This window comes from Peromyscus leucopus, chromosome 3 (genome assembly GCF_004664715.2).
Source record: "Peromyscus leucopus breed LL Stock chromosome 3, UCI_PerLeu_2.1, whole genome shotgun sequence".
Classification (NCBI taxonomy): domain Eukaryota; kingdom Metazoa; phylum Chordata; class Mammalia; order Rodentia; family Cricetidae; genus Peromyscus; species Peromyscus leucopus.
In genome coordinates this window covers 89,621,553-89,645,808 of record NC_051065.1, presented here as the reverse complement: position 1 = coordinate 89,645,808, position 24,256 = coordinate 89,621,553, and the positions used below count along the sequence as shown (strand labels likewise).

General features: G+C 42.2%; 1 protein-coding gene across 1 annotated transcript in view; it reads left to right on the top strand.

Annotated features, from left to right (window-relative positions):
- The window catches only part of Dnah6 (dynein axonemal heavy chain 6), a 211,279-nt gene that overhangs the window by 22,947 nt on the left and 164,076 nt on the right, over nt 1–24,256 (top strand). Inside the window, 9 exon segments of the mRNA XM_028855187.2 lie at nt 573–840; nt 3,421–3,555; nt 3,637–3,757; nt 4,048–4,174; nt 4,830–4,998; nt 6,178–6,294; nt 7,421–7,621; nt 16,155–16,275; nt 22,226–22,377. Coding sequence (XP_028711020.1) covers nt 573–840; nt 3,421–3,555; nt 3,637–3,757; nt 4,048–4,174; nt 4,830–4,998; nt 6,178–6,294; nt 7,421–7,621; nt 16,155–16,275; nt 22,226–22,377 — 1,411 coding nt within the window.

Here is a 24,256-nt window from a genome sequence, read left to right as displayed (position 1 = left end):
ACCTTTAATTCCGGCACTCAGGAGGCAGGGGCAGGCAGATCTCTGTGAGTTCAAGGCCAGCCTGGTCACATAGTGAGTTTCAAGATAGCCAGGACTACATAGTAAGACCCTGTCTCAAGAAAAGTAATGTCTATAGTGAGGGTGGCAATATGGCTCAGTGGGTAATGGTGCTTGCAGCCAACTCTGGGGACCTGAGTTGGATCCCCAGAACCTACATAGTGGAAGGAGAGAAATGACTCCCACAAGTTGTCCTCTGATTGCCACACACCTGCAAAATGTGGAAATAAATGTAACAAAAATGTCTATAGTGGATTTGTTTTGTTGAAAAGATCACGCAACCATAATGATTAAACGTATCGCTAACATGGAATCTGTCTAATGTCTCATCCGATGTTTAAATCTAGCTCTTCTCTTGAGACTTTTCTTTAACTCAAAAGTTTCTTAGGATTTGGTTAGATTTTAAATGGTATTCACCTTTAATACATTAATCTTTTAACAACAAAAAGCGCTTCCATTGCTTATTCTTGTGCTGAATACTTTATCCATTTGTCTCAATTGGTATTTGCCCACAGGGTGGTAAGTTATGAGAACATCAATAAAAACGACTACTACACAATTAGCAAAAAGGCAGTGACCCACATTTACAACGACGACATCGAGTTCATCGAGATTGAGCGGTGGGAAAAGGAGTATCTGTACCACAGAGAACTCACCAAGATCCCCATATTCTCACTCTTCCGGAAGTGGAAGGCTTTCAGCGTGTGGAGGAAGAATGTCCGCTCCAAGAAAATCACCGGCTGTCGAAAAGCGCTACAAAAAAATCTGTTCATTGTTAATCCTGTATGTATTTCTTAATCATGTTTTTAAAAACATTACAGGGCAAGAAAGTGTGACTTGGTCACAGGCGTTGGTATACCAACACCTGACATAGACTACTTCATCTTGGCAAAAGTACAGTCTTTGTCCGGTCACCTCTAGCAATCCAGTCTTCAGCAGGGTTCTGGCCCCTTAACAAGGGCAGCACAAGGCAGACGCGTAAGAAGAGAGGCACAGGTCTCCTTCGATTAGAGGCAGCCTAGAAATCTTAGAATGGTAATTTTCTCCGGGAGGGGTGGGGCCTCGTGCACCCGGGCCCCATTTTTGAAGAATTACGTTCAGGTGCTGTGCGGGCAACCACCTCATCTGTCTATTTCTCCGTTCAGCAGCCACAGTTTGCTTCTCTTTGAGAATAATCTGATTTTTTCGGGCCGTGTCAGTCGTACCACAGAGGAGGTCGAGAGAACTAAGATTAATGTAGATCAATAATAATTAAAATTAATCATGCAAAGTAAGGGTGCAGGATGTGTCGTCTTGGGTCACCCCTCCCACTGAGCGTGCTGAACTGTGCAAGGATGTCCTGTTCTCTTGCAGCATTAAACCTCAAATTCTGCATCTTTAACTCCATTAGCCACTTGAACTTCTTTACCATGCTTTAAATACTGCATGGATCACACAATTTTTTAAGTCATTATGCAAAATCTCTTCCTGGATTTGTCTTTTAAATGACCTTTCCCAGTCTTCATGGCCTCTTATGTACCGAGATTATCTCTTTGCCAGTGGTGTCTTGGTCGTGATAGTACCTCCCCTTAAATTTCTTCTTAGTATTCTAGAAAGTTCGCATCTTTCTAAGCTAAGATTTACCTAGGAATCTACCTACTGTTGTGGTTCAAATACCTATTAGCTGCTAACCAACATTCCACGAGCGTAATGTATACAATTAAGTGACTTCAATGGCTAATTCTTCTAGACCAGGCTAAAAAAAAAAAGGAGCATAGAATTTAAATTTTTTATGTAAGAATTATTTTTTAAATTAAAAAATTAACCTTTATTTCGTGTGTATGGATGTGCTGCCTGTGTATTTGCCTGTGTACTGTGTGTACAGGACTTTTGGAAGCCAGAAGAGAGTGTTGGATCCCATGGGGATGGAGTTGCAGAGCGTGGTGAGCTGCCATGTGGTTGCTGGGAACAGAACCTGGGTCCTCTGGAAGAGCAGCTATTGCTTTTTACCACTGAGCAATCTCTCCAGCCCATTTTTAAAATGTCATTGCATTTTACTTATTCAGGTGCTTGTGTGTGTGTGTGTGTGTGTGTGTGTGTGTGTGTGTGTGTGTGATCACCTGATCACCATGGTATATGTGTGGAGGTCATAGGACAACTTGCGGGGGTTAGTTCTCTCCTACCTGGTGTGTCCCTAGGATTGAACCAAGGTCCTCCTCAGCTTGGTGGCAGATATCTTTACTTGCTGAGCCATCTTGCTGGCCCTGAAATTTTTATTTCACAAAAATAGCCAACCTTGTAAGCACCTGTGCTTAAATTTTCCTTAACAACCTCATTGATACACAATTTACACGCTTGCTATGTATTCACTCACCCACGGTATATTACTAGTGTGTTCACTAATGACGGACCAACCATTGCCACAGTCGATTTGGGCACATATCCATCACCCTAAAAGGAAGCTACATTTGCCACTGTGAATAGCCATTCTCAATTTGTCCCCAACTCCCTTGTCCCTCCCCAGCATCTGCTTCCTGTCTCCGCAAATTGGCCCCTTCTCTGCACGTAGGGAATCATGCAGCATGACTGACATTTTTCACTTAATGTACTCTCTTCAAAATGCATCACTGCTGTGAAATACCATTTATTTCCACTGACTAAATATATTTCTTTGTGTGGTTATACCTACTTTATTTATTTATCTCTTGATAGGTATTTGAATTGTTTTCCCACTTTCTGGTAATTACAAATAATGCTTTTACAAATAAATGCAATTGCAAATTAATAGCCATGTATAATTTTTTCTAAGCATATTATAAATTCTCTAACTATTTTCTAAACATTTTATAAATATTCATGGATCCTTTTTTTGTCTCCCGGGCACATTGTTGGGATGAAAGTGATGGGTCATTTGTGACTCTGTTTATCCTTTTCCAATGCATCTTGTTAGCCAGGGTAAATTTAAAGTTAAGTTTAGTTTTGTTATATGTCATAGCCTCTCAGATTAATAAATGGTCCCTTCTGTGATCATTGTGACTGGACACTGTAAAGCCTTTTAGTAGCCATTAGCTGAAGCTAATGAAATTTAAGATGCTTAGCTTTTGTTATTTGTTTTCAACTTTATTCCTTTAGTAGCCAAAAGACATGCATCCTTCATGAAGTGAAAAGGAGAGAAATGGGCAAATTAAATATGATAACCTGATTAATTCTTTTACAAAAATGTTTCCGAATAGTTCCTACCTGGTGTGTGATTTTGTATTTATTAGCCAAGTTAACACCCCCTCACACACACCCCTATAACCCTTCATAACCAGTTTTCATTCTGCACATATTTTTGCAATGTAGGACTTTAAAAATTAAATACTAATTCTTATTTCCATTCAGTATCTGCGACCAGCTCTTCTTAAAATTAATGAAATGTGCTACCAACTGAGTTTTATGGGACTCTGTTATATTGAAAAATTTCACACCTACACCCTGCAGGAGTTCAAGGCCGTGCAAATTGTGCGACTACAGGAGGTAATGGATGTTTGTCTGTCGAGTTGCAGGCTCCCCCTTCTCAGGATCCGTGACTAATTACACACACCCATGAATGTTTAGGTGACAGAGCGCCTGGACGATTTCCGAAATGAGGCCAAAGACGTGGTCAGGAAGTCTTGCCGCTTTGCCTTACGTGCTGCCGGATTTATTCCTGATGACTGTGCATTCGAACCCTATGAGGGTATGAAGGGCCGAGAACTGGGAGCGTCCCGAGGGGCAGCCTTCTAAAATACCACCTCTTCTGTATTCTTGTTTCCCTTCCAGCTCAACAGCTGTTCTCTTTTCACTTGTTCCAAACTTCTGCTTGCATGCGTAAATTGTAGGCATGAATTCTATTTGTTTTCTGGGGTCCTGCGTTGTTTTTCAAATCAAAGGATTTTGTTGCTTTTGTGTTTTGTTTTGTTCTGTTTTTCTTTGAGTCAATATTGAAAGAGCTTTTTACAGAAGATTTGTGCCTTGTATTGTCCTTAGATTACTTTAAGGTAAACATTGCAAGTTTAGTTGGAGCTTCGTCTGATTTGCCCACTTACGGAGACTCGGAAAAAATGACGTACACAGAACAGGCCAGCAAAAGGCATCACTGCATGAGGCTCACATGGTGAGAGCACCTTCTTTCTTTCAGGGTAGAAAAGAGAATCTACACTTCTCAAGACATGAAAAAGTCAGCCCTGGTCTAGGGAGATGGCTCGGTGGGTAAAGGCTTTGCCCAAGCCTGATGACCTGAGTTGGATTTCTGGAACCCATGGAAAACAGAGATGTAGCTTGCAATGCTAATACTCCAGTGAGAACATGAGTGCTGAGTTACAGGTGTGAGTCTCCCACAACGCATGCACCATATCAGCATCCCACAGTACCTGCGCCATATAAATCAGATTGCAAAGGTTTCATACTTTACTCACAGACACAAGTTACACGCATTGTGTGCACAGAGTTTTTCCTTAAAGCTCCCTGAAAAACTCCTGTGGCCCTTGGACTAGGTGAGCTGGGAGCATTATTCTTAACCTGCATCTTGTTCATCAAATAACCCATGGGAAAGTCAGGACCACTAGTTAAGTCAATGTCCTGTAATGAATACATTCATGCTTTCAAGGCAAGAAGGTGTAGGAACAATTCTGAAGTATTTCATATTTTACTATAATTCAACCAAAATTCCAGGAGATATTATGTTCTAAATTTTAAATCCGTGCCTTAGAGTTGCTATCAGAAATATGTAGTGATCACAGAAATCTGAGAGTGTTTGCCTTTTTCTCAAGCTTCATCCGTCTGAATGACTACCTAATTCAGAACACCCTGCACGTCTTAACAGTAAACACTGCCAGCTCACTTTTGAATTTTCTCTCTGACAAACTAAAGCGAACGCCCTCAGCAGACGTCATTCAGAAGTGGATTACTGAAGAGAAGCCCGAAGTCACTGAGAAAAAGGTACATTTGGACGGAATCATGTCTCTGGGTGTTTACCGAAAAGCGTCTCTATTTTGGAATTTTTCCTGGTGTTTTCTATATGCTGGGGGGAAAAAAAGGAGAAATTTTCATTTGAGTGTTATATTGGTTAGTTTTAACTGTCAACTTGACATAACCTAAAATCATCCAGGAAGGGAGTCTTAATAGGAACTATGTAAGTCAAGTTGGTCTTTGGACATGTCTGTATTGTTATCACAATTATTTAGATTGTTAATTGATGGGGAAAACCTACCCTGCGTGTGGAAGCCACCATTTCCTGGGCTAAGCCCTGGGCAATGTAAGTAGGGGCATATATACTGGGCTATATTAGTAGAGGGAGTTAAAAAGCAAGCAAGGATGCATTCTGCGATGTCCTTGACTGTATGTGATGTAACTAGTGCCTTGAGTTCCTACCTGGATCTCCCCTCAGTGACAGCCTATAGCTTGGAGTTGTAAGCCCAATCAACATTTTCCTCCTTTGGGTTGCTTTTTATGAGGATATTTTATGACAGCGATGGAAATTAACAAGGGCATATCCATTACAGCATTTGTTATTATAAGGTGTAGTTTCTATCAAGTATATGAACCCCATTTATTTTTTAAAACTTTATTTTTATTTATTCTTTGTGTCTTTCACATGCATCTCAATCCTGTTCATCTCCCTGTCCTTGGTGTCCTTGCCCTCTGCCCTTACAACCACCCTCCAAATATAATACAATAAAATATAAGAGGAAAAAAAGGAAAAATCAATCTTGTCATGGAAGCTGGAGTGTGACACAGTGAGTCCCGCAGTAAGCTCTTTTATCCATGTATCTTTACTTACAAGTGTTCATGCAAAGAGTCATTGGTCTGGTTCGAGGCCTCTGGTTTCTGCTACACTATCCATGCTGCCCCATTTCCATTTAAAATTATTTTCCAAGTTTGCTTGCATTTCAGTTTTTACAGAGAGAGGTATTTTTACATTGCTGTATCATTTTCCAATAGTTTTATTTTTGCTCTTTCTGTGGTATTATTCCCAGAAAGACTTCCACATGCCATGGATCTAAATCCAGCTCATTATGTGAACTTGCCTGCTCCTCTTTGCATGTTTGTGTGTTTGCTTTCCTTGATTGCATTCTGCTAGGTAGGATCTTTGTAACAGTGTACATGTGGTCCTTCCAGGGGGCCCCACTGGTGGAGAAGCAGGAAGAAGATGAGTCTCTCATCCCCATGTTCCTTACGGAACTGATTCTGACCGTGCAGTCTCTACTCTTCGAGCCTTCTTTGGATGACTTTTTGGTGTGTATTTCATTATCTAACATCTTCAAATAAGCAACCTTTAAAATAATGGAGCAACTTCTTTACGGTCAGCTGATTGGTAAGACTGCAGTTGGCAGCACTGTACCCTTACCTGGGGGCAGAGCAGAGGCTTGGCAAGGCACTCCCTCAAGAGCACAGTTCAGGGTGGCACAAGCCTTAGATTGCTGAGTGCATCCCTCTGAGCAGAGTCTAAGACATCACACTGTTGTAAGCAAGACTTTTGAAGTCTTTGCAAGATCGTCTTTTATCTTAGAAAATTCTGATTCTTGGTTATTCATCACTCTTTAATTCCATAATTTTATAAATTCCATAAATTTATCAACAGAAAATAATAATCATGCCTCCTTCCAGTCTTGTTTTGGTATGCCTGCATACCTAATCTACCATGAGATTATATGCACTTGGACACATTTTTAAATTTAAAATTAAATTATGTTCTCTGCCCCTCTCCCTCCCTCCCTCCCTCCCTCCTTTCCTTCCTTCCTTCCTTGTTTTTGTTCTTTCTCCTTAACATTGTATCAAAAGCATTTGTCCATTTCATTAATTACACTGGAAACATCTTTGGGAAGGAGTATAGCATTTTCTATAATCCATAGGTCTGAGCCACCATTTTTTTAATATTTTGTTTTCTCTAATTATTTTAGCTATTATGAATAATTCCACAATGGATGCCTGTGCATAAATCTTTTTTTCTATGTCTAATTTTTTCTCAGCTCATATTTCTAGGATAGAAACTATTTTCCAAATACCAATAAACATCTCACCATCATTTAATTTTTCCTGAGTTCCACTTGGCTTTCCTTCCCTCATAGTGTTTTATTCATACTTCAAATGTATCTCATCACAATGTGTTACAATTTGTTTTTGTTTCTGTTTTGAGACAAGGTTTCTTTGTGTATCTTTGGCTGTCCTGGAACTAGCTCTATAGACCAGGCTGGCTTCAGACTCACAGAGATTCATCCACCTCTGCCTACTGAGTGCTGGGATTAAAGGCCTGCATCATCACCACCCAGCAGGAGTTATTCTTATTTATCAGAAAAATTCAAAAACTTTGCAAATGCAGTCATCTGTGCTTACATTATGTTTGTGTTTTTCTCTCTGACAGGATGGCATTTCTGGGGCAATTAATCATTTTCAAAACACTGTGTTGTCAGTTCCTAATCTGGTGCCTGACTCATACTTTGACGCTTTCACCAGCCCATTCATTAACAAGAAGGTGGAAGAGAAGACCTGTGGCCCTGGACCAAGCCTGTCAGCAGTGTTTGAGGACGACAGGAATTTTCTCACCATCATCATGCAAATAAAGGTAGATTTGCTTTTACTAAAACACTGTTTAGTATATCCCCAGTTTGTAAGAAATTGAAGAATGCACTTTCTTCCTGTCTTATCTTTGAATGTGCCATTTTGTAGAAACTGGCAGGCACCTAATCTCCGAATAGTAAAATCTGAAAATAATGTGGGTACCTTAAAGACTATCCTGCTGGCGCCAGCGAGGTGGCTCAGCAGGTGGACCTGAGTTTAATCCCAGGGACCCACATGATGGAAGGAGAGAACTGACTCCCACAAGCAAATTGTCCTCTGACCTCCATCAGGGCGTGGTGGCACCTGCCAGCATTCAAAATAAATAAAAACGTAAGAGAAACATTTTAAATAAATATGCTTCAAAACCAAAAATAACATTTAAAAAAACTTACCATGACGGGCAGAAGAGTGGCCTGACATTAGCAAACACCATTAGCAAACACTGTCCTGTGTTTCTTGGGACACCCTGGGTACAAACAGAGCGGAGCAATGTCTTGCCAGCCATGATTCTAACTGGAGTCATCTCTGTTAAATGTTTTGTGGGCTTTTTTTTTTCCAGCACAATGTAATTGTTTGAGGCCTGTTAGAGGCAAACTCTAAAGCCTTCTTTTCATCACTCTTAAATGCTGAAGCTGACTACACATGTATTTATTTTGCGAATGGATGTGGGTGGATGAGCATGTGAAACTGTGAGCATGGAGGTCAGAGGACAACTCGTAGGGCAAGTCCTGAAGACTGAACTCAGGTCATCAGGTTGAGCAGCAAGTGCCTTACCTCCCTGATCATCTCCCCACCCCAGATGCTAACTAAAGCAGACTTAGAGACTTTGAAAATACTATTCCTTACCAAATTCTTTAACCTAAATGTCTAAGTTTAAGAAAAAATTTAGATCTATTTATTGATTGATTTATTGATTGATTTGTTTTGTTTTTGAGACAGGGTCTCTCTATGTAGACCTGGCTATCTTAGAGCTTGCCATCTAGACCAAACTGACCTCAAACTCAGAGATACTCCTGCTTCTGCCTCTGCCTCTGCCTCTGCCTCTGCCTCTGCCTCTGCCTCTGCCTCTGCCTCTGCCTCTGCCTCTGCCTCTGCCTCTGCCTCTGCCTCTGCCTCTGGAGTGCTGGGAAAAAAGGCGTGTCCCACTATGCCCAGCTTATATTGATTTATTTTATATGTATGAGTGTTTTGTCTGTCTGTATGTCTATGTGCCACATGCATACAGACTTGTGGAAGTCAGAATAGGTGTGGCACCTCCTGGAACTAGAGTTACAGCTCTGCATGCCATGCGGATGCTGGGAACCAAACCTGGGAACTCCACAAGCACAGCCAATGCTTTTAACTGCTGAGCCATCTCTCCAGACCCCAGAGATCCCAGTTTTAAAAGCAGAGCACATTTCTAGAGTGCACTGGCATGGGAAAGGAAAGAACAGCCCACTCTAGGTGGGACTTGTTTCTGCTTGATCTTGGACAACCAGCCTCCTGAAATGAAAGCAAGGCTGTGTCCCCTACCCTCCTCAGCTGCCTTCTCTCCTGGGCATCCATAAGCCATTATAATTTTCCAACATAAAGTTTGCCTACTTGTCAGGCGTACACTATACATGCAGCCTTACAAAACTTAAACCTAGCATGTGGGTATGTATTTCCACCCTCTCAGACTTCATACAAGTAACATGGAGGGGCGCGGTCAGTAAAGCGCCTGCTTACAAACATGAGCCCTGAGTTTGCAACCCCACAGCATCCGTGCAAAAGTAGAGCATGATGGCATGCATCTGTAACTTCAGCTGGGGGTAGAGGGAAGGAGACAGGTAAGGCTCTGGAGCTTGGGGCCAGCCAGTCTATCAGTTAGTGAGCCCTGGGTTTAATGAGAGATCCTGTCTCAAAAAACAAGATGAAGAGCAGTTGAAGAAGACACTTGATACTGACCTCTGGCCTCTGCACACACATGGCCACACAGAAAGATACACACTGTAAATAAGTAAATAAAAAATGATGAATGAATAAATAATATTTTTAGAAAATGAAATGTGACAATAGTAAAGTATAATTTTTCAATAAACTCATGGGAAGAAATAATTTTTACCTAGCCAAGCCAGTTCCTTAAGGATCAAGGCTGTAGAAAATCAGATCTAATGGTTTTCTCCAGTGGAGTGACACTTAGTATATCAACGACTCCAGGGCAGGCCTCATGTTCAGGAGTAGTTGACCAACACATAATGGACTCCACAGTTTTTTTTGTTTTGTTTTGTTTTTTGTTTTTTGTTTTTTAGTGTGTGCTATTATTTGGTTACAGTTTGGTGGGGGGTGTTTTTTCCTGTTTGGGTGTTCTTTTATGTAGTCAGAATGTTTCTCTGGTCCCACCAGGTCCCCACAGTCCCATGACCCACTTATAAAATAATCACTCAGAAGCTTATATTAATTATAACTGCTTGGCCATTAGCTCAGGCTTATTACTGACTAGCTCTCACACTTAAATTAACCCATAATTCTTATTTATGTTTATACACGTGGCTTGGTACCTTTTCTCAGTTCTGCCTTGTCATCTTGCTTCCTCTGTGTCTGGCTGGCGACTCCTGACTCAGCCCTTCCTCTTCCCAGAATTCCCCTTGTCTGCTCACCCCACCTATACTTCCTGCCTAGCTACTGGTCAATTAGTGTTTTATTTATCAACCGATCAGAGCAACACATATTCATAGCATACAGAACAACATCCCACAGCAATTTTATTTTATTTTTTTGGTTTGGACGGTTTATTGTTATACTGGGTGTTTGTTTGTTTGCTGTTTTTGAGAAAGAACTTAAAGTAGGGAGGAGGAGAGGATCTGGAAAGACTTGGGAGAGGGGAAGAATATGATCAAAATATAATTTAAAATAAATAATTTTAAAAATAGAACAGCAGATTTAAATGTGCAAGTACCCTGGGAATTTGTTAGCCAATGAGAAATCTATCACAGAAGGAGTTTCTTTCCCCTAAAGTGTGACTTTAAACCCAATAAAACTGCTGGTTAGTGTTTGGTGTAACTGTGCTTGTGAACGTGTGTAAGCGTGAGATAGAACTGGATGAGAGAGCACCACACAGTTGAGGCTTGTTCCACACAAGCAGAAACTACGCGGCTGTACATAAGGGAGAGAATGGAGACAGTAGACGGACGCACGGAGAAGGTGTGATGGTCAATCCAGAGGCCACAGGCAAAAATTAAGAAATTAGTAAAACCAAAATATCAAATGATGAGCTTAATAATCAGGTGATTTAAACACAGAAATAACCAGAAAACATGTTTTCAAAATATGACCAAGCTGAGATGAATAAACCAGCAATACAAGGAAGTAAGAGTGAGCTCTGCTCACCTCTGAAATGAAAAGATCAGGGCCCGCGTGTGCTAGATGAGTGCTCTACCACTGAGCTACAACCCCGGCCCCTTTTTACTCTTTATTTTGAGATGAGGTCTCACTGAGCTACCGTGGTTGGCACCTGTCACCCAGACAGGGCTTGAATTTAGGATTACAGATCTGCGTCACCAGGTCCAGTTTAAACAAACGCTTTCAATTTGGCCCACAAAACCAGACAATTAGTGTGTTACCAGAGGGGACGCAGTGATTCCGAGAGTCCAAACGGAAGGGTTGCCGTAAGGACGCAGAACTTACAGCCCTAGAGTAGAAGATCCCCAAGACCACGGCACATTCCGTGACTTGCTAGGAGACCTCGGGAACTCAGGGTGGAGTTGTGTTCACAGCTGTGATTTTAACACAGTGAAAGGATGGAGACCCCCGGAACTCAGGGTGGAGTTGTGTTCACAGCTGGGATTTAACACTGTGAGAGCATGGAGAGTGAGGGCTTGTACAGCAGGAAATAAAATCCCGGGGACGGAGCGCAGGCCCCCCCCCCCCCCCGGGCCGGCTCCCATGGAGAGTAGTGTGCTCACGGCTGTGATTTACAGGGGCACTTGATCCCTTCTGCAACCAGCGGCAGCGAGGACCCCTGAAACAGTGTGTAGCAGGAATGCTGCTTAGCTTCTCGAACCCAGGTTCCTGCCGAGTCTCACCACAAAGGCATGGGCCAAACTGCTCGAGTCCTCCAAGGGACAGCAGATGTTCAGCATACACCACGTGTTTTCCCATGTGCCGCGCTTCCCAGATAGCGATGACAGAGTCCTTTCTGAAACTCGGGTTTTCTGGTATCGAACAAAGGCCGACGTTGCAGGCAGACCTCTCTCAGGACAGCAGTGTCTGGCCTACCACATTAACCCCAACGCCAGACAGAGGAGTGTTTAAGTCAATGAACACTAATGGTCGGCTTTTTAAAAACCCACAATTTGTGATGAAATACAAACGTGTGTGTACCACAGATGTCAGGAGACTCTCTCATGAGGCTAAGAGGCCGACTAAAACAAACGGAACATAAATAAAAATAATGTAAATCAAATACCTTAACATACCATTCCCATCATAAGGAAGGCCAAGCAAGAATGGAGAAGGCCTAATCAACACAGTTAGAATGAAAAGAAATGATGATCATTAAGACAAACACACAAATAAACCAAAGGCTTTGAAAGCCCTGAGACTACTGTGGAGATGTTGATCAAATTGAATTTGAATATTTAGAGGACACGTGTTTGCCGTTACTAGCCACACATAGAAACCTCGCCATAGAGAAAGTTGTCTGTTACAGAAAGCTCTGGGCCCCGGTGACTTGGTAGAAGAATATTGTGAGCTCTCCAAAGACCATTACACTCTCATCCTCCTCTGCCCCCCCCCAAGACCTTTTCCTCCCCTTCTGTGGTTCCTTTCAGTTTATATGCACACATATGAAGTTAGGTCTAGTTTCTGCAAGTGAGAGAAACAAATGGTCTTTGTCTTTCTTAGTCTGGCCTATTGGGGGTGGGGAGGACACATGTGACGTGAGAGCAGGAGGAGGGACTCCTGGGGAAGACGGGGATTAGAAAAGATGGGGAGGAAGAAAGGTCAGTGCGGGAGGAAGTGGAATGGAGCCTAATGGCACCCACGTATAACACGTGTAACAAACTCACCACTTCGTGTGATGTGGGAAACAATTTCCAAGGACCAAGTGTTCACAATGCTACAGAAGTTGTTCTAGAATACAAGAAATGCTTAAAGGAAAAAAGCCTCCACTCAGAATAACAAAAAGAGGGTAATATAAACAGTGATAGCCCAGTGAGAAATTAAAGACACACACGTGAGCATAGAAAACTTCAGAGATTTTGTGGAGAACACCAGCTAGAATTGAAAGAGCATTCTTAGATGGGATGGCAGAGTATAATGAGGATGTCCTTCGACTCAGAGAAGCAGACAAATTTATAATCAATCTGGTAAGTTAAAACCTGGAAAGAAAAAGTCTTTGAAAGACAGTATGCTTACTTTGTATTAAATATAAATAATACTCTAGTGTTAAAAGGGTCAGGTACTGCCTCATGAACAGATATCAGATTAGTAGACTAAAAAAGCAGGAAGTCAGGAAATAAACTCCAATATACGATATACAGAGATTTATCAAATTCAAAGCACAGTAGCAGAAGTCACTGAAACACACAGACTGTTCATTAGATGGGGCTTGACCATGGGCTAGCCATGCGAACACTTAGGCCTGGATCTTACATCGTACACACTAACACATGAGTCAGCTAAAATATTTAAAATATGGAAGTTAGAAGAGGCTGTTTAGAAGAGGAAAGGTGGCTATTGGAGGCAAAGTAAATGTGTATACATATGTATAAAAAATCATAATAAAGCCATCATTTTGTATTATGCACCTGTACTCATCAGAAAAATGAATTCAAGAGATCTAATGTGCCTCGGAGTAACTGAAGTTAATATTAATATAGCAATCACTTGAAAATTCCTGGAGTTTGTTTTTAACTGTCCTTACCAAATAATTAAAGGAAATTCACATTTACTATATCAATTTAGCAACTATGCAGTGCATACACAAATCAAAACATACTTCATACCACAAACATGTGCAATTGTATGTAAATTTAAAAACAAAATATTCTTTAATACACACAAAAGGAATGTGTTAATCAGGTATATTGAAGTAAAATAATATTATGTAAGTAGAACCAAAAAGGAGTCATTTCTTCTATAATGTTATTCACAAGAAAAGGTCATTTAACTCTGATTCAAACTCCAGATGCACTAGGGGCTGGAGAGATGGCTCAGTGGTCAGAAGCATTTGCTCTTCTTTCAGATGATCGAAGTTCAGTTCCAAACACGCATACATGGGGACTCACAATCACCTGTAGCTACAGTTCCAGAGGATCCCACTTGCCTCTGAAGACACCCACAGAAACACACACACACACACACTTTTAACTAAAATTAAAATAAAATACTTAATTAAAAATAAATATTAATTATAAATAAGTATTTAAAAACCCAGATACACTCAGAGAACAAATGAATAAACTTGATGGCCTAAGTTTTTAAATGCAAGGGAAGAAATCTCACAAAAGAGAAGTATATTTGCAAACTAGAATCTATTTACGTCATTGCTCCCAGCTTCTGAATGCTTGAAGAAACTTTGCTCTGGAGACAGAGGGGAGACTGCAGCCAGGAGGGAAAATGGTCAAAGTCTAGGCAGAAATTTGACCAAAAGTTATCAGCCAGAGATACTCTACACCACCCACCAGCTAAATGCAAATTCAAAGAAAACTGGAGTAGCATTTTTCAACTAACATACGTTAGTAAAATTTTAAAAATGTGTTAAAACATCCCATGGGCTAACCTGTGGGGAAACAGACACCCCACACTTAACTCTGGGAATTTGGAGAATAAAGGAGAATTTGCAGTATGTGGAAAAAAAAACTGTATGTGCGTTTTCTTTTTTATTTAACAATTCCACCTTTAAAGACATGTCCTGAAAACACACAATAAGTGATTTAAAAAAAAAAAGACATATGCATGAAGTTACTTTTAGCATATTGCATCTAATTGTGTTGGAAGCTATCAAAATACCCATCCATGGGAGAATGGTTGAACAAGCTATGTACATTCACACAGGAGAAGGATGAGTAGCCAACATAAGATTGGGGAAGACAGCTAGCTGTTAACTCTACAGAGTGATGTCCAAGATGCATTGTTAGGTGAGCGAGGCAAGAGACGATGAGTTTCTGCCCTCTGTCCTTTTGATGTCATATGAACCAGAAGCTAAGGAAACCAGCTCCATGTCGGAGATTATGGACGTGGTTTGGAAAGGGTGAGGATGGTGGGTCTGGAGTGAAAAGAATAGGGGAGACTCTCTTCAAGTGTATGTTTGAATATAGCCCAAACAAGCTGAGAGTCGGGTGTGAAACCCTGAAATAAAAAACAAATGAAGCCAAATTATTTTCAAATGAGCAACATAACCATGCTGAAGAGTGAGGGATGGGAACTAAAGCAAGTACATTATTATTAATTATTATTATTATTATTATTATTATTGATATTATCATTACTATTATTATTATTTCCAAGGATTGAAACTCAGAGCATCACATAAACCTTGAACACAGTAGTTTGGCCCCATAACCTTATACTAACAACTAGAGAACTCCTGCTGTGGGCTTGATATTGGCCTTGGAACCAGGGTATAGGCAATCGTAGAATACTTTCTATGTGTTCTACAGTTGAGTAAACAAGTCAAAACATATTGTGGGCAGGGACAACAGTTAGGTTTCTATTACTGTAGTGAAACACCATGACAAAAAACAACTTGGGGGAAAAAGGGTTTATCTCAGCTTACAGTTCTAGTCCATCTCTGACGGAAGTCAGGGCAGGAACCTGGAGACAAGAACTGAAGTGGAGACCATGAGGCCATGAAGAAGCACTGCTTACTAGCTTGCTCCTCGGGGCTTACTCAGTCTGCTTTGTTATACAACCCAGGAATACCTGCCCAGGGGTGGCACTGCCCCCAGGGGGCTAGCCCCTCACACATCAATCAAGAAAATGCCCTATAGATCTGCATATAGGCAATCTGATGGGTGATCCCTCAATTAAGGTTCCCTCCTCTCAGATCACTCTTCCCAGATCACATTGACAAAAAAATAACCAGCACAGCAACTAAGAGATTATCTCTAGAGAGTTAACAAATGGGGAGAGAGAAAGGCTAGACTAAACTGAATGATGTTGCATTGAGATCAGAGTTATGAACTCTTGGTTTTTAATTGGCTGGTAGAAAAATAGAGAATTGAGCTTTATTAACACATGCAGTGTGTGTGTGTGTGTGTGTGTGTGTGTGTGTGTGTGTGTGTGTGTGTGTGTTTAGTCCTGTCAGAATTGCCTTGGGAGCTGGAAAGATGGCTTACAAGTTAAAAGCACACACTGACCCTGCAGAGGATCCAACCTTGATTTCCAGCACACACACCAGACAGCTCGCAACTCTAAGTCCTGCTTCAGAGGATCAAATGCCTCTGGCTTCCGTGGGCACCTGCACTTGTGTGCACATACCCCACCACACACACACACACACACACACACACACACACACACACACACCTAAATATAAGAAAGGGAAACAGCCTTGTTCTTCTTCTACCGCCTAGGAAACCATTCATTCAGCATTCGATTCCGCGTACTTGTATGCAGCGACATTCGAAAAGTTTCAGATATTCTTCAGGGAAAATGAGAGTCTGGATCTGCAGGCACTGAGGCAGCAGGAGCCTGGTGAGTTCCCGTCTGTCCCCACTCAGCCCATTTGACAGAGGTAGCAAGGTTTGTTATCTCCCAGGTTTCTGTTCAGTGGTGTTCAGGGACAGAGCTAGCAGCCTGAAACAGTGGACCCGACAAAAGGCGGGAACCTATCCGTGTCTAGAATTTCCCGTGGCATCACCCCTTCCCTTTCCTCTCACTCCCTGTCTGTGCTGTGTGCTGGGGGAGGCTGTTCCTGGGTTCCTCTGTGGCCGATCTGTTGAGGTTGCCATGAGCACCAGGGCTCCAAGCCCTGTGTGTGTTACAAGGAGTTGAGAGGGATCCCTGCCGTTCCTGTCAGGTAAGGCTTAAGAAAGCTTTTCTGTCTCAGGAATTCAAATTGCATTTATCTTCCGGTACCACCCCAAGACCTGTCGGGAATGACCAACAACTCTTAGTGATGAATTCAGGCCCGGAATCTTGTGCGAGAGCCCGCAGGGTGCCTGCTTCTTACATGACTCCCTCTGTCAACCACTATAGATTCCATTGATGCCAAATGGGGCCCCACTTCAGAAAACAAAACAATCAGGCAAGTCCATTTCCACTGTCCCTTGGCCACACTGTCCCACAGTGGGTTTTTTTTGGGGGGGGGGCTTGTTTGTTTGTTTGGGGCTTTTTTTGATTTTGTTTTTTTTTATGCTGAAATGAGTCCACATCAGACTCTATGGCACAGCGTCACAGTGGTGATGACATCATAGAGCCTGGCCCTTGAACACAAAGTAGGGCTAATTCAAACAACCAGTTTAATCAACGAGGTCTTATAAGGAAGGTAAATTTTCAGAGACACCAGAAGGTATAAGATGCTGAAGGACAAGCCTATGACTGTAGAATTACATATGCATTAGAAAGAGTGTTTTTTTAATCAATAGCATGATAAAAAATATATTGAAGTCAAACATGATGGCACATGCTTAAAATCTTAATATTTAGGAGGCTGAGGCAGGAAGTTTGTGAGTTCTAGGCCAGCCTGGGTGTCTTAGCTAGGGTTTTCTATTGCTGTGAAGAGACACCATGACCACGGCAACTCTTTTTTTTTTCCTATTTGACTTTTTTTATTTTTGTTTTTACTAAATGTTTTCATTTATTTTACATATCAATCACAGTTTCCCCTCCCTTCTCTCTACCCATTCCAGCCCTTTCTGTACACCCACCCCCACCCACCCCCATCCACTCCTCTTCTGTTTAAAAAGGGGCAGGCCTTCCCCGGGAGTCAACAACGCATGGCATATCAATTTGAGGCAGGATCAAGCTCCTCCCCCTGCATCAAGGCAGAGTGATGCATCCCAGCATGAGGAATCGTTTCCAAAAAGCCCGCTCATGCACCAGGGACAGGTCCTCATCTCACTGCTAGCGGCCTTACAGACAGACCAAGCCACACAACTGTCATCCACATGCAGAGGGCCTAGGTCGGTCCCATCAGGCTCCCCAGCTGTTGGTCCAGTGAGCTCCCACTAGCTCAGATCAGCTGTCTCTGGACCACAGCAACTCTTAAAAAGAAAACATTTAATTAGGGTGGCTCACTTACAGTTTCAGAGGTCCAGTGCATCATGATAGGGAGCATGGAGGCATGCACACAGACATGGTGCTGGTGCTGGAGCTGAGAGTGCTACATCTTGACCAGAAAGCAGCAGGAAGTAAACTGACTGTCACACTGAGGGAAGCTTGAGCAAGAGACCTCAAAGCCCGCCCCCCAGTGACACGCTTCCTCCAACAAGGCCCCACCTCCTAAGAGTGCCACTTCCTCTGGGGGCCATTTTCTTTCAAACCTCCACACTGGGCTACAGAGTAAAACACTGCCTCAAAAACCAAAACAATAGTAATAATAACAATAATAATAAATTCAAGACTATTTGGGCTTTCAATGATGCTGGTGGATTAGAGAAGGGGAAATGGAGGCAGAAAGATTGTCAAGATACAGCCTTGACACATGCAGGGTACAAACTGTTGATTGTCCTAACAATGATTCAAGGAGCAGAGATGGTAGAAGTTGGGAGGAAGAATGAAAAATAACTTTAGCTATACTTGAGCTCTTGTGTTTCAAAGTTCTGTTGTGAACAGCTTGAAATATTTTAGCACCAGATACCATGCAGGAGAACTTCTAGCCTAAGCACAACTTCAAGACAACCTTGTCCACCTTAGGCTAGATTCTCTGATACCTCAGCATACTCTGAACGTAGTTCTGAAGCACTTTGATGAAGTGACTACCACAAAATATGAGCTGCATATAAAATTCATGTTATACTACATTGTAGTCTATTGAGTGTGTGGTAGCATTATGTTTTTTTTAAAAAAAGTAGCTGGGCAGTGGTGGTGCATGCCTTTAATCCCAACACTCAGGAGGCAGATGCAGGTGGATCTCTGTGAGTTTGAGGCCAGCCTGTTCTACAGAGCGAGATCCAGGACAGCCAGGGCTACACAGAGAAACCCTGTCTCAAAAAACCAAAAAAGAAAAAAAAAAGTAGATGTGCCTTAATTTAAAAACATCTTATTGTGTCAGTGGAGTGCTTAGCCACAAACAGGACATCTTCATCAGACTCTCTTCTCCAAAGGTTCAGGGACCATGGCAGATAGGCGTCAGAAAGATAGCAAGAGCCGGAGGTCAGGAGGACTGGCGTGCAACAATATCTTTTGCACACACATGACCTCTGCATTCATGAACTCACAGCAGCTGTGGCTGCCTATACAAGACCTGGATAAGATGAAGCCAGCCATGTTCCAGCATGGACAGGGAAGGTGCTCAAAATCCCCAAACCTAACTGAGGAACCATTGGTAGTCGGTGGCTGCTAGGGGAGGAAGAATCAGTTCTCCTCAAAGGCGTGGCCCTCGCAAGGCAACTAAGCTGTACCCAGGAGTGTGCGAGCCACACAGACTGGGGTCGGTGCACTATGTAAAAAAAGAAGAAGAAGACACAAGGTAAGGAGAATGGGAGGAATAGCCTTCCCCAGGCAGGAGCACACAAACTGGTTTTCCAGTATCAAAAGGTCAGCCCTGAAAACACACATGCAAGCAACATTACACAGACTGAGCAGGTTGTACTGAGGAGTAAATACACATGTGTATATATCAACAATTCATGAAAAAGAGGCCACAGATTTGAAAGAGATCAAGGAAGATACATAGGAGGATTTGGAAGGAGGAAAGGAAAGGGGGAATTGATGTAAGTATTATAATCTCAAAAGTAAAAGTGCTGCGGGCCGCAGGAATATATCACAAGAACTCAGCTGGTTATGGCAAAGTCACTACCTGGAGGGATCAGGGAATTCCTCCAGAGGGAGCCAAATCCCTAGGAGTTTTTGGTGTTACTTGGCTTGTTATATATCAGTTGTATTCTGTTATGAAAATCATGTGTGCCTTCATAGTTTTCCCAATTGACTTTTCCCTAAGAAGGGCTAAAAATGTGGACTGATCACTCTCTAGACATACACATTCCAGGCATTTGGAGAACAGCCTCAGGAAAGGCTTTCTCTGGAATCAGATATCTCCCCTAGCCACTTTTAAGGACTAAAGGAGACATCACCCAGGTGGTCACCCAATTTCCGAGGACTAACAGTGATAACAACCCACAGGCAAGTCTACAAGGGGACACCACCTAGGTCAGGTAGACATTAAGTAATAGCTTTATACAATTTAGCTCAGACCCCTCCTTTCTTACAGCCTTACTAACTTTATAGACTGCTAACTCCTTACCTAACCACTTCTAGGAATATTTAGATAAACTTCTGTGCTAACAGCTATGCTCAGCCAGAACTCCCAGTTCAAGCCACCCTGTAATTATCATTATTGGTAGCAGGTCCATCACCGGATGGAGGAAAGTACCTTATCAGAGATACCTCTGTACTCTCTAAGAACAGACTTAAGCATTCAGGCTACCTGTTTGAGAAGGCCTGGTGGATGTGCCAATTAAGCTTAACTTCCTCCTTTTCCAAACCTTACCTCCAGTTCCAGATCTCCCTTTAACTATCACCAGAGGCATCTAGCTGTACACAGGTTGCCTAGCGACTAAGCACACTTTCCCCCACCCTGCACAAAAACGGCAGATAGCTTGGACAGATAGGAGCCACAGGAAAAAAGAAGACAGTTTTATTTTCTCCCATTGACCTAGCAACTTATAGATTCTTAACACTTTCTACCAATCACATTTAAGATTATAGTTGAGCACATAAGAGCCCTCTTCTTAGATATTACCTGAATTTAGCCTTTAGTTAATTCATTTCCCCATTGGTCACTTCCCTTTGGGGTTGCAAATGATAATTAACAGTTATTGCCTCCCTATGTGATTCTTATCACCCCTCCATTTGACCCTGGAAGCCTGGTTTTGCACTGCTAAGGGAATGCTGCTTTAAGGGTATATACACCAGGACTCCCAGGGCACGAGGAGAGAAAAGAGAAAAGAGAATGGAAGAACTAGATGGGTAAGAACTGGAGAGAAACAAAATGAGATGGGGAAGAACTAGATTGAAGGGCTAGAAGAGAGGACAAGAGGAACGAGATGGAAGATGAGGAAGAACCAGATGGGGAAGAACAAGATGAGGAAGAGCCAGATGAGAGAGAAGGAGACGGGAGAGGAGCTGATAGGGGAAAGAACTAGATAGATGAGAACCTAGAAGGGACAGAACTAGATGAAGGAATTAAGATAGAACCTAGAGGGGACAGTAGACAAATATAGAGAGAAATCAGGCAAGGAAGGAGCTAGGCATGAGAGCAGAATAGAAGCTGTGTAGAGAGAGAACTATCACAGAATAATAATAAAGTGTATGAGCTAAGGAGTTTCGTGTACATAGATTCATTTCTTTTCATCAAAGATTAATTATCAGCTAGTTGTAGATTCTTCCCGGACCCTGGGAGGGGACTATCGAGGGGCTGAACCCCCATAGTCCCCGATATAAAAGAAATAACAAACATTGCTAAAAATGTCAACAGACCTTCAATTTGTTAGAAACCCAGTGTCTATGAAGTGTGAAAGTAAAGCATAGGAGGCATGCCCAACGTTAATCTCATTCTTTATCCTAATGAGAGCCCAAAGACGTGATGGTGACATTGTAAAATAGTGGGCTTTTATTATGGGAAAAGGGTACTGTTAAGCATAATGAATTAACATTTTAGAGCTATACAAAGCATTCTAAGTATAGGTAATAGCATAAATACATACATAAATTTACTAATTTAAATTTTTCCTTGCGTATATTCACTGTAATGGTAGCATGTTACATAAAGATTCTCAAGGTAGTAAACACTGGACAATGAGATGTATTATCACCCCCATAGCCCACCCCTCCATCACCTTCCCTCCCCCATCTACCCTTCTTCCCCATCTCACCACTCTCCCGTGCCTCTGGACAACTTCATTTCTATTTTCATGTCATATACACACATACAACTTTACGTATCTATACAAAACCTATGGACCCTATAAGACATAAAATACGTTTTTCAGATTGGCTTAATTTGCTTAACCTGATGACCTGTAGTCATTTTCCTGCAAGTAACATAACTTCATTCTTGACACCTGAAAAAACTCCATTGTGTATATCGATCCCATTTTCTTTATCCTTTTCCACTGCCGTACATATACGTTGTTTCCGTAACTTAGCTATCATGAGTAGTGCTGCAGTAACATTGATGTACCAGTGTCTCTGTGATGTGTTGCCCTGGAGTCCTTCCTTTATACACCAAGGAGTGGTACTGAGGGGTCAAACGGTAGATGTACATGGCTTCGCGCTGCCTTCCCTTGTGGCTGGGCTAGTTTTACATTCTCACCAGCAAGGGATAAGGGTCCCAATCATCCACACCCTCGCCAGCACCACATCTATTATTTGTTACCTAATGGCTGCCCTTCAGGCTGGGTCGGTCTTTAATCTACTGTAGGCAGTTCCTTTAAAAACTAGTGTGAAAGACTCTATCATTTATGCATCTTGTTTTCTGTAGATGTCAAATTCTTCAGTACTCAGCTGGAAAAATATCACAAGCAGCACAAGGACTCCGTAGCCCTGAGACCCACCCGAAACGTAGGCCTGCTGCTTATTGACACCAAGCAGCTGAAAGAGAAACTAATCCCATCGCCCCTGCGGTGCTTGGAGGTAACTGTGAGCTGGAAAAAGATCCACCATGTATGGTGCCTACCCTTATTATCATTTTAATTATGGTGTCTGCAAATATTTCAGTCTTTAGAAAGAAATATATTGATCTTGTGTATTACAAATGTTGAAATTATCATAAGAATATTGGTGACCCCTGATTTGCATACGTGTGTGTGTGTGTGTGTGTGTGTGTGTGTGTGTGTGTGCTGTTCCATGTGTGTCTGTAAGTGTGCAAATCCAGAGGACAAGCTCAGCTGTCATTCTTCAGAAACCATCCACCTTATTTCTTGAGACAGGGTCTCTCAGTGGCCTAGAACTCACCAAGTAAGCGAGGCTGTTATGAGTAAATTCTAGGGATCCACCCATCTCTACCTCCTCAGCCCCAGGATGGCAATGCACACCACACTTGGCATTTTTATGTGAGTTCCGGAGACCAAACTCAAAACCTAGTGATGGTACAGCAAGCACTTTGCTGACTCTCTCTGCAGCCCCATCCTTAACTTGTAGAAAAAGACCCATATTCTTTCTGTTGCAGACATTGTCGACTTTTAGGTACCATAGGGAAGGAGATGGCAGGCTTCAATTCCCACTCCTGTTTCCTTGGAACATTTCCAAACTTTGTTAGAAAGGATACTACTAGTTGCTCAGTGTACCAGTGGGACTGTTGCTCAATTAGAATTCCAAGATCAGGGCTGGAGAGATGGCTCAGCTGTTAAAGGCTAGGCTCACAACCAAAAATATAGAATCCCAAGATCAAATTTAAGGGATCATTTCCTGAGCTAACTCTTCTTCAGCATCCAGAATAACTCACACGACCAACAAAGCATTTCCTTTAGATGCAGCACGTGGTTGCGTCTTCTCAAATGCCTCCAGAGGACAATGGAAAAAACACAACTGAAGAACTCCATGGCTCATCAGCCTGCCTAGTGTTCTGTATGTGTAGTTTAATCAGAACGAGTAAAGTCACCATGTTTATGCACTGCCTGTGGCTTCTTGCCCTGTTACGAGGACAGAGCTGGGGGTTTGCCACAGAAGTGTATGCCCTTGCAAGTCTGACATATTTTGTCTGAACCTTAAGGAAAATCTTTGCTCACTCTAGGTGTACATGATAGAAGATAGATAACAAGAAAGACTGGCAACCTGAATGCTAATCTCTGCTGTGGCATTATGTGTATGACAGAGAGCTTTCTTCTGGTGTGTTGCTTCTTTATCTCAGAGAGAGAGAGAGAGAGAGAGAGAGAGAGAGAGAGAGAGAGAGAGAGAGAGAGAGAGAGAGAGAAGAAGGAGGAGGAGGAGAGGAGGAGGAGAGGAGGAGGAAAGAGAGAGGGAGGGGAGAGAGAGCGCACAAGAGAGGGGAGGGAGGGAGGAACATAGGCTGGAGAGGTAGTTCAGTGGTTAAGAACACTGGCTTCTCTCCCAGAGGTCCTGAATTTGCTTCGAGTACTCACATGGCAGCTCACAACCATCCGTTCAGATACTTTCTTCTGGCCTCCAAGGGCACCAGCCACACACATGGTACACACATGTGCATTCAGACAAAAAAACTAATATACATTATGTTATACAGATACAATTGGAGTAAATACAAATTAATTTAAACATTTTTTTAAGCACAACCAACATACCAATTCAAAGAAGATAAAATTCAAACTTGGGTGCTCAGAAAACTTATACATTCAAAAATGTCCAGAAATTGAGTGAACATCCAGAGTCCCCATAGCACCAGGCACTCAGTTTCTCTCATTCTTCTTTCTAATTGAGAGATGTGCCATCACTCTAAGATGAGCATTTCCTCACGTTTATGAAGTGGTGGTTGAAGGTTTCTGCAGGCTGGATATTTCCCTTCTATACAAAATGATAAAGAAGAGATTAGACTTTT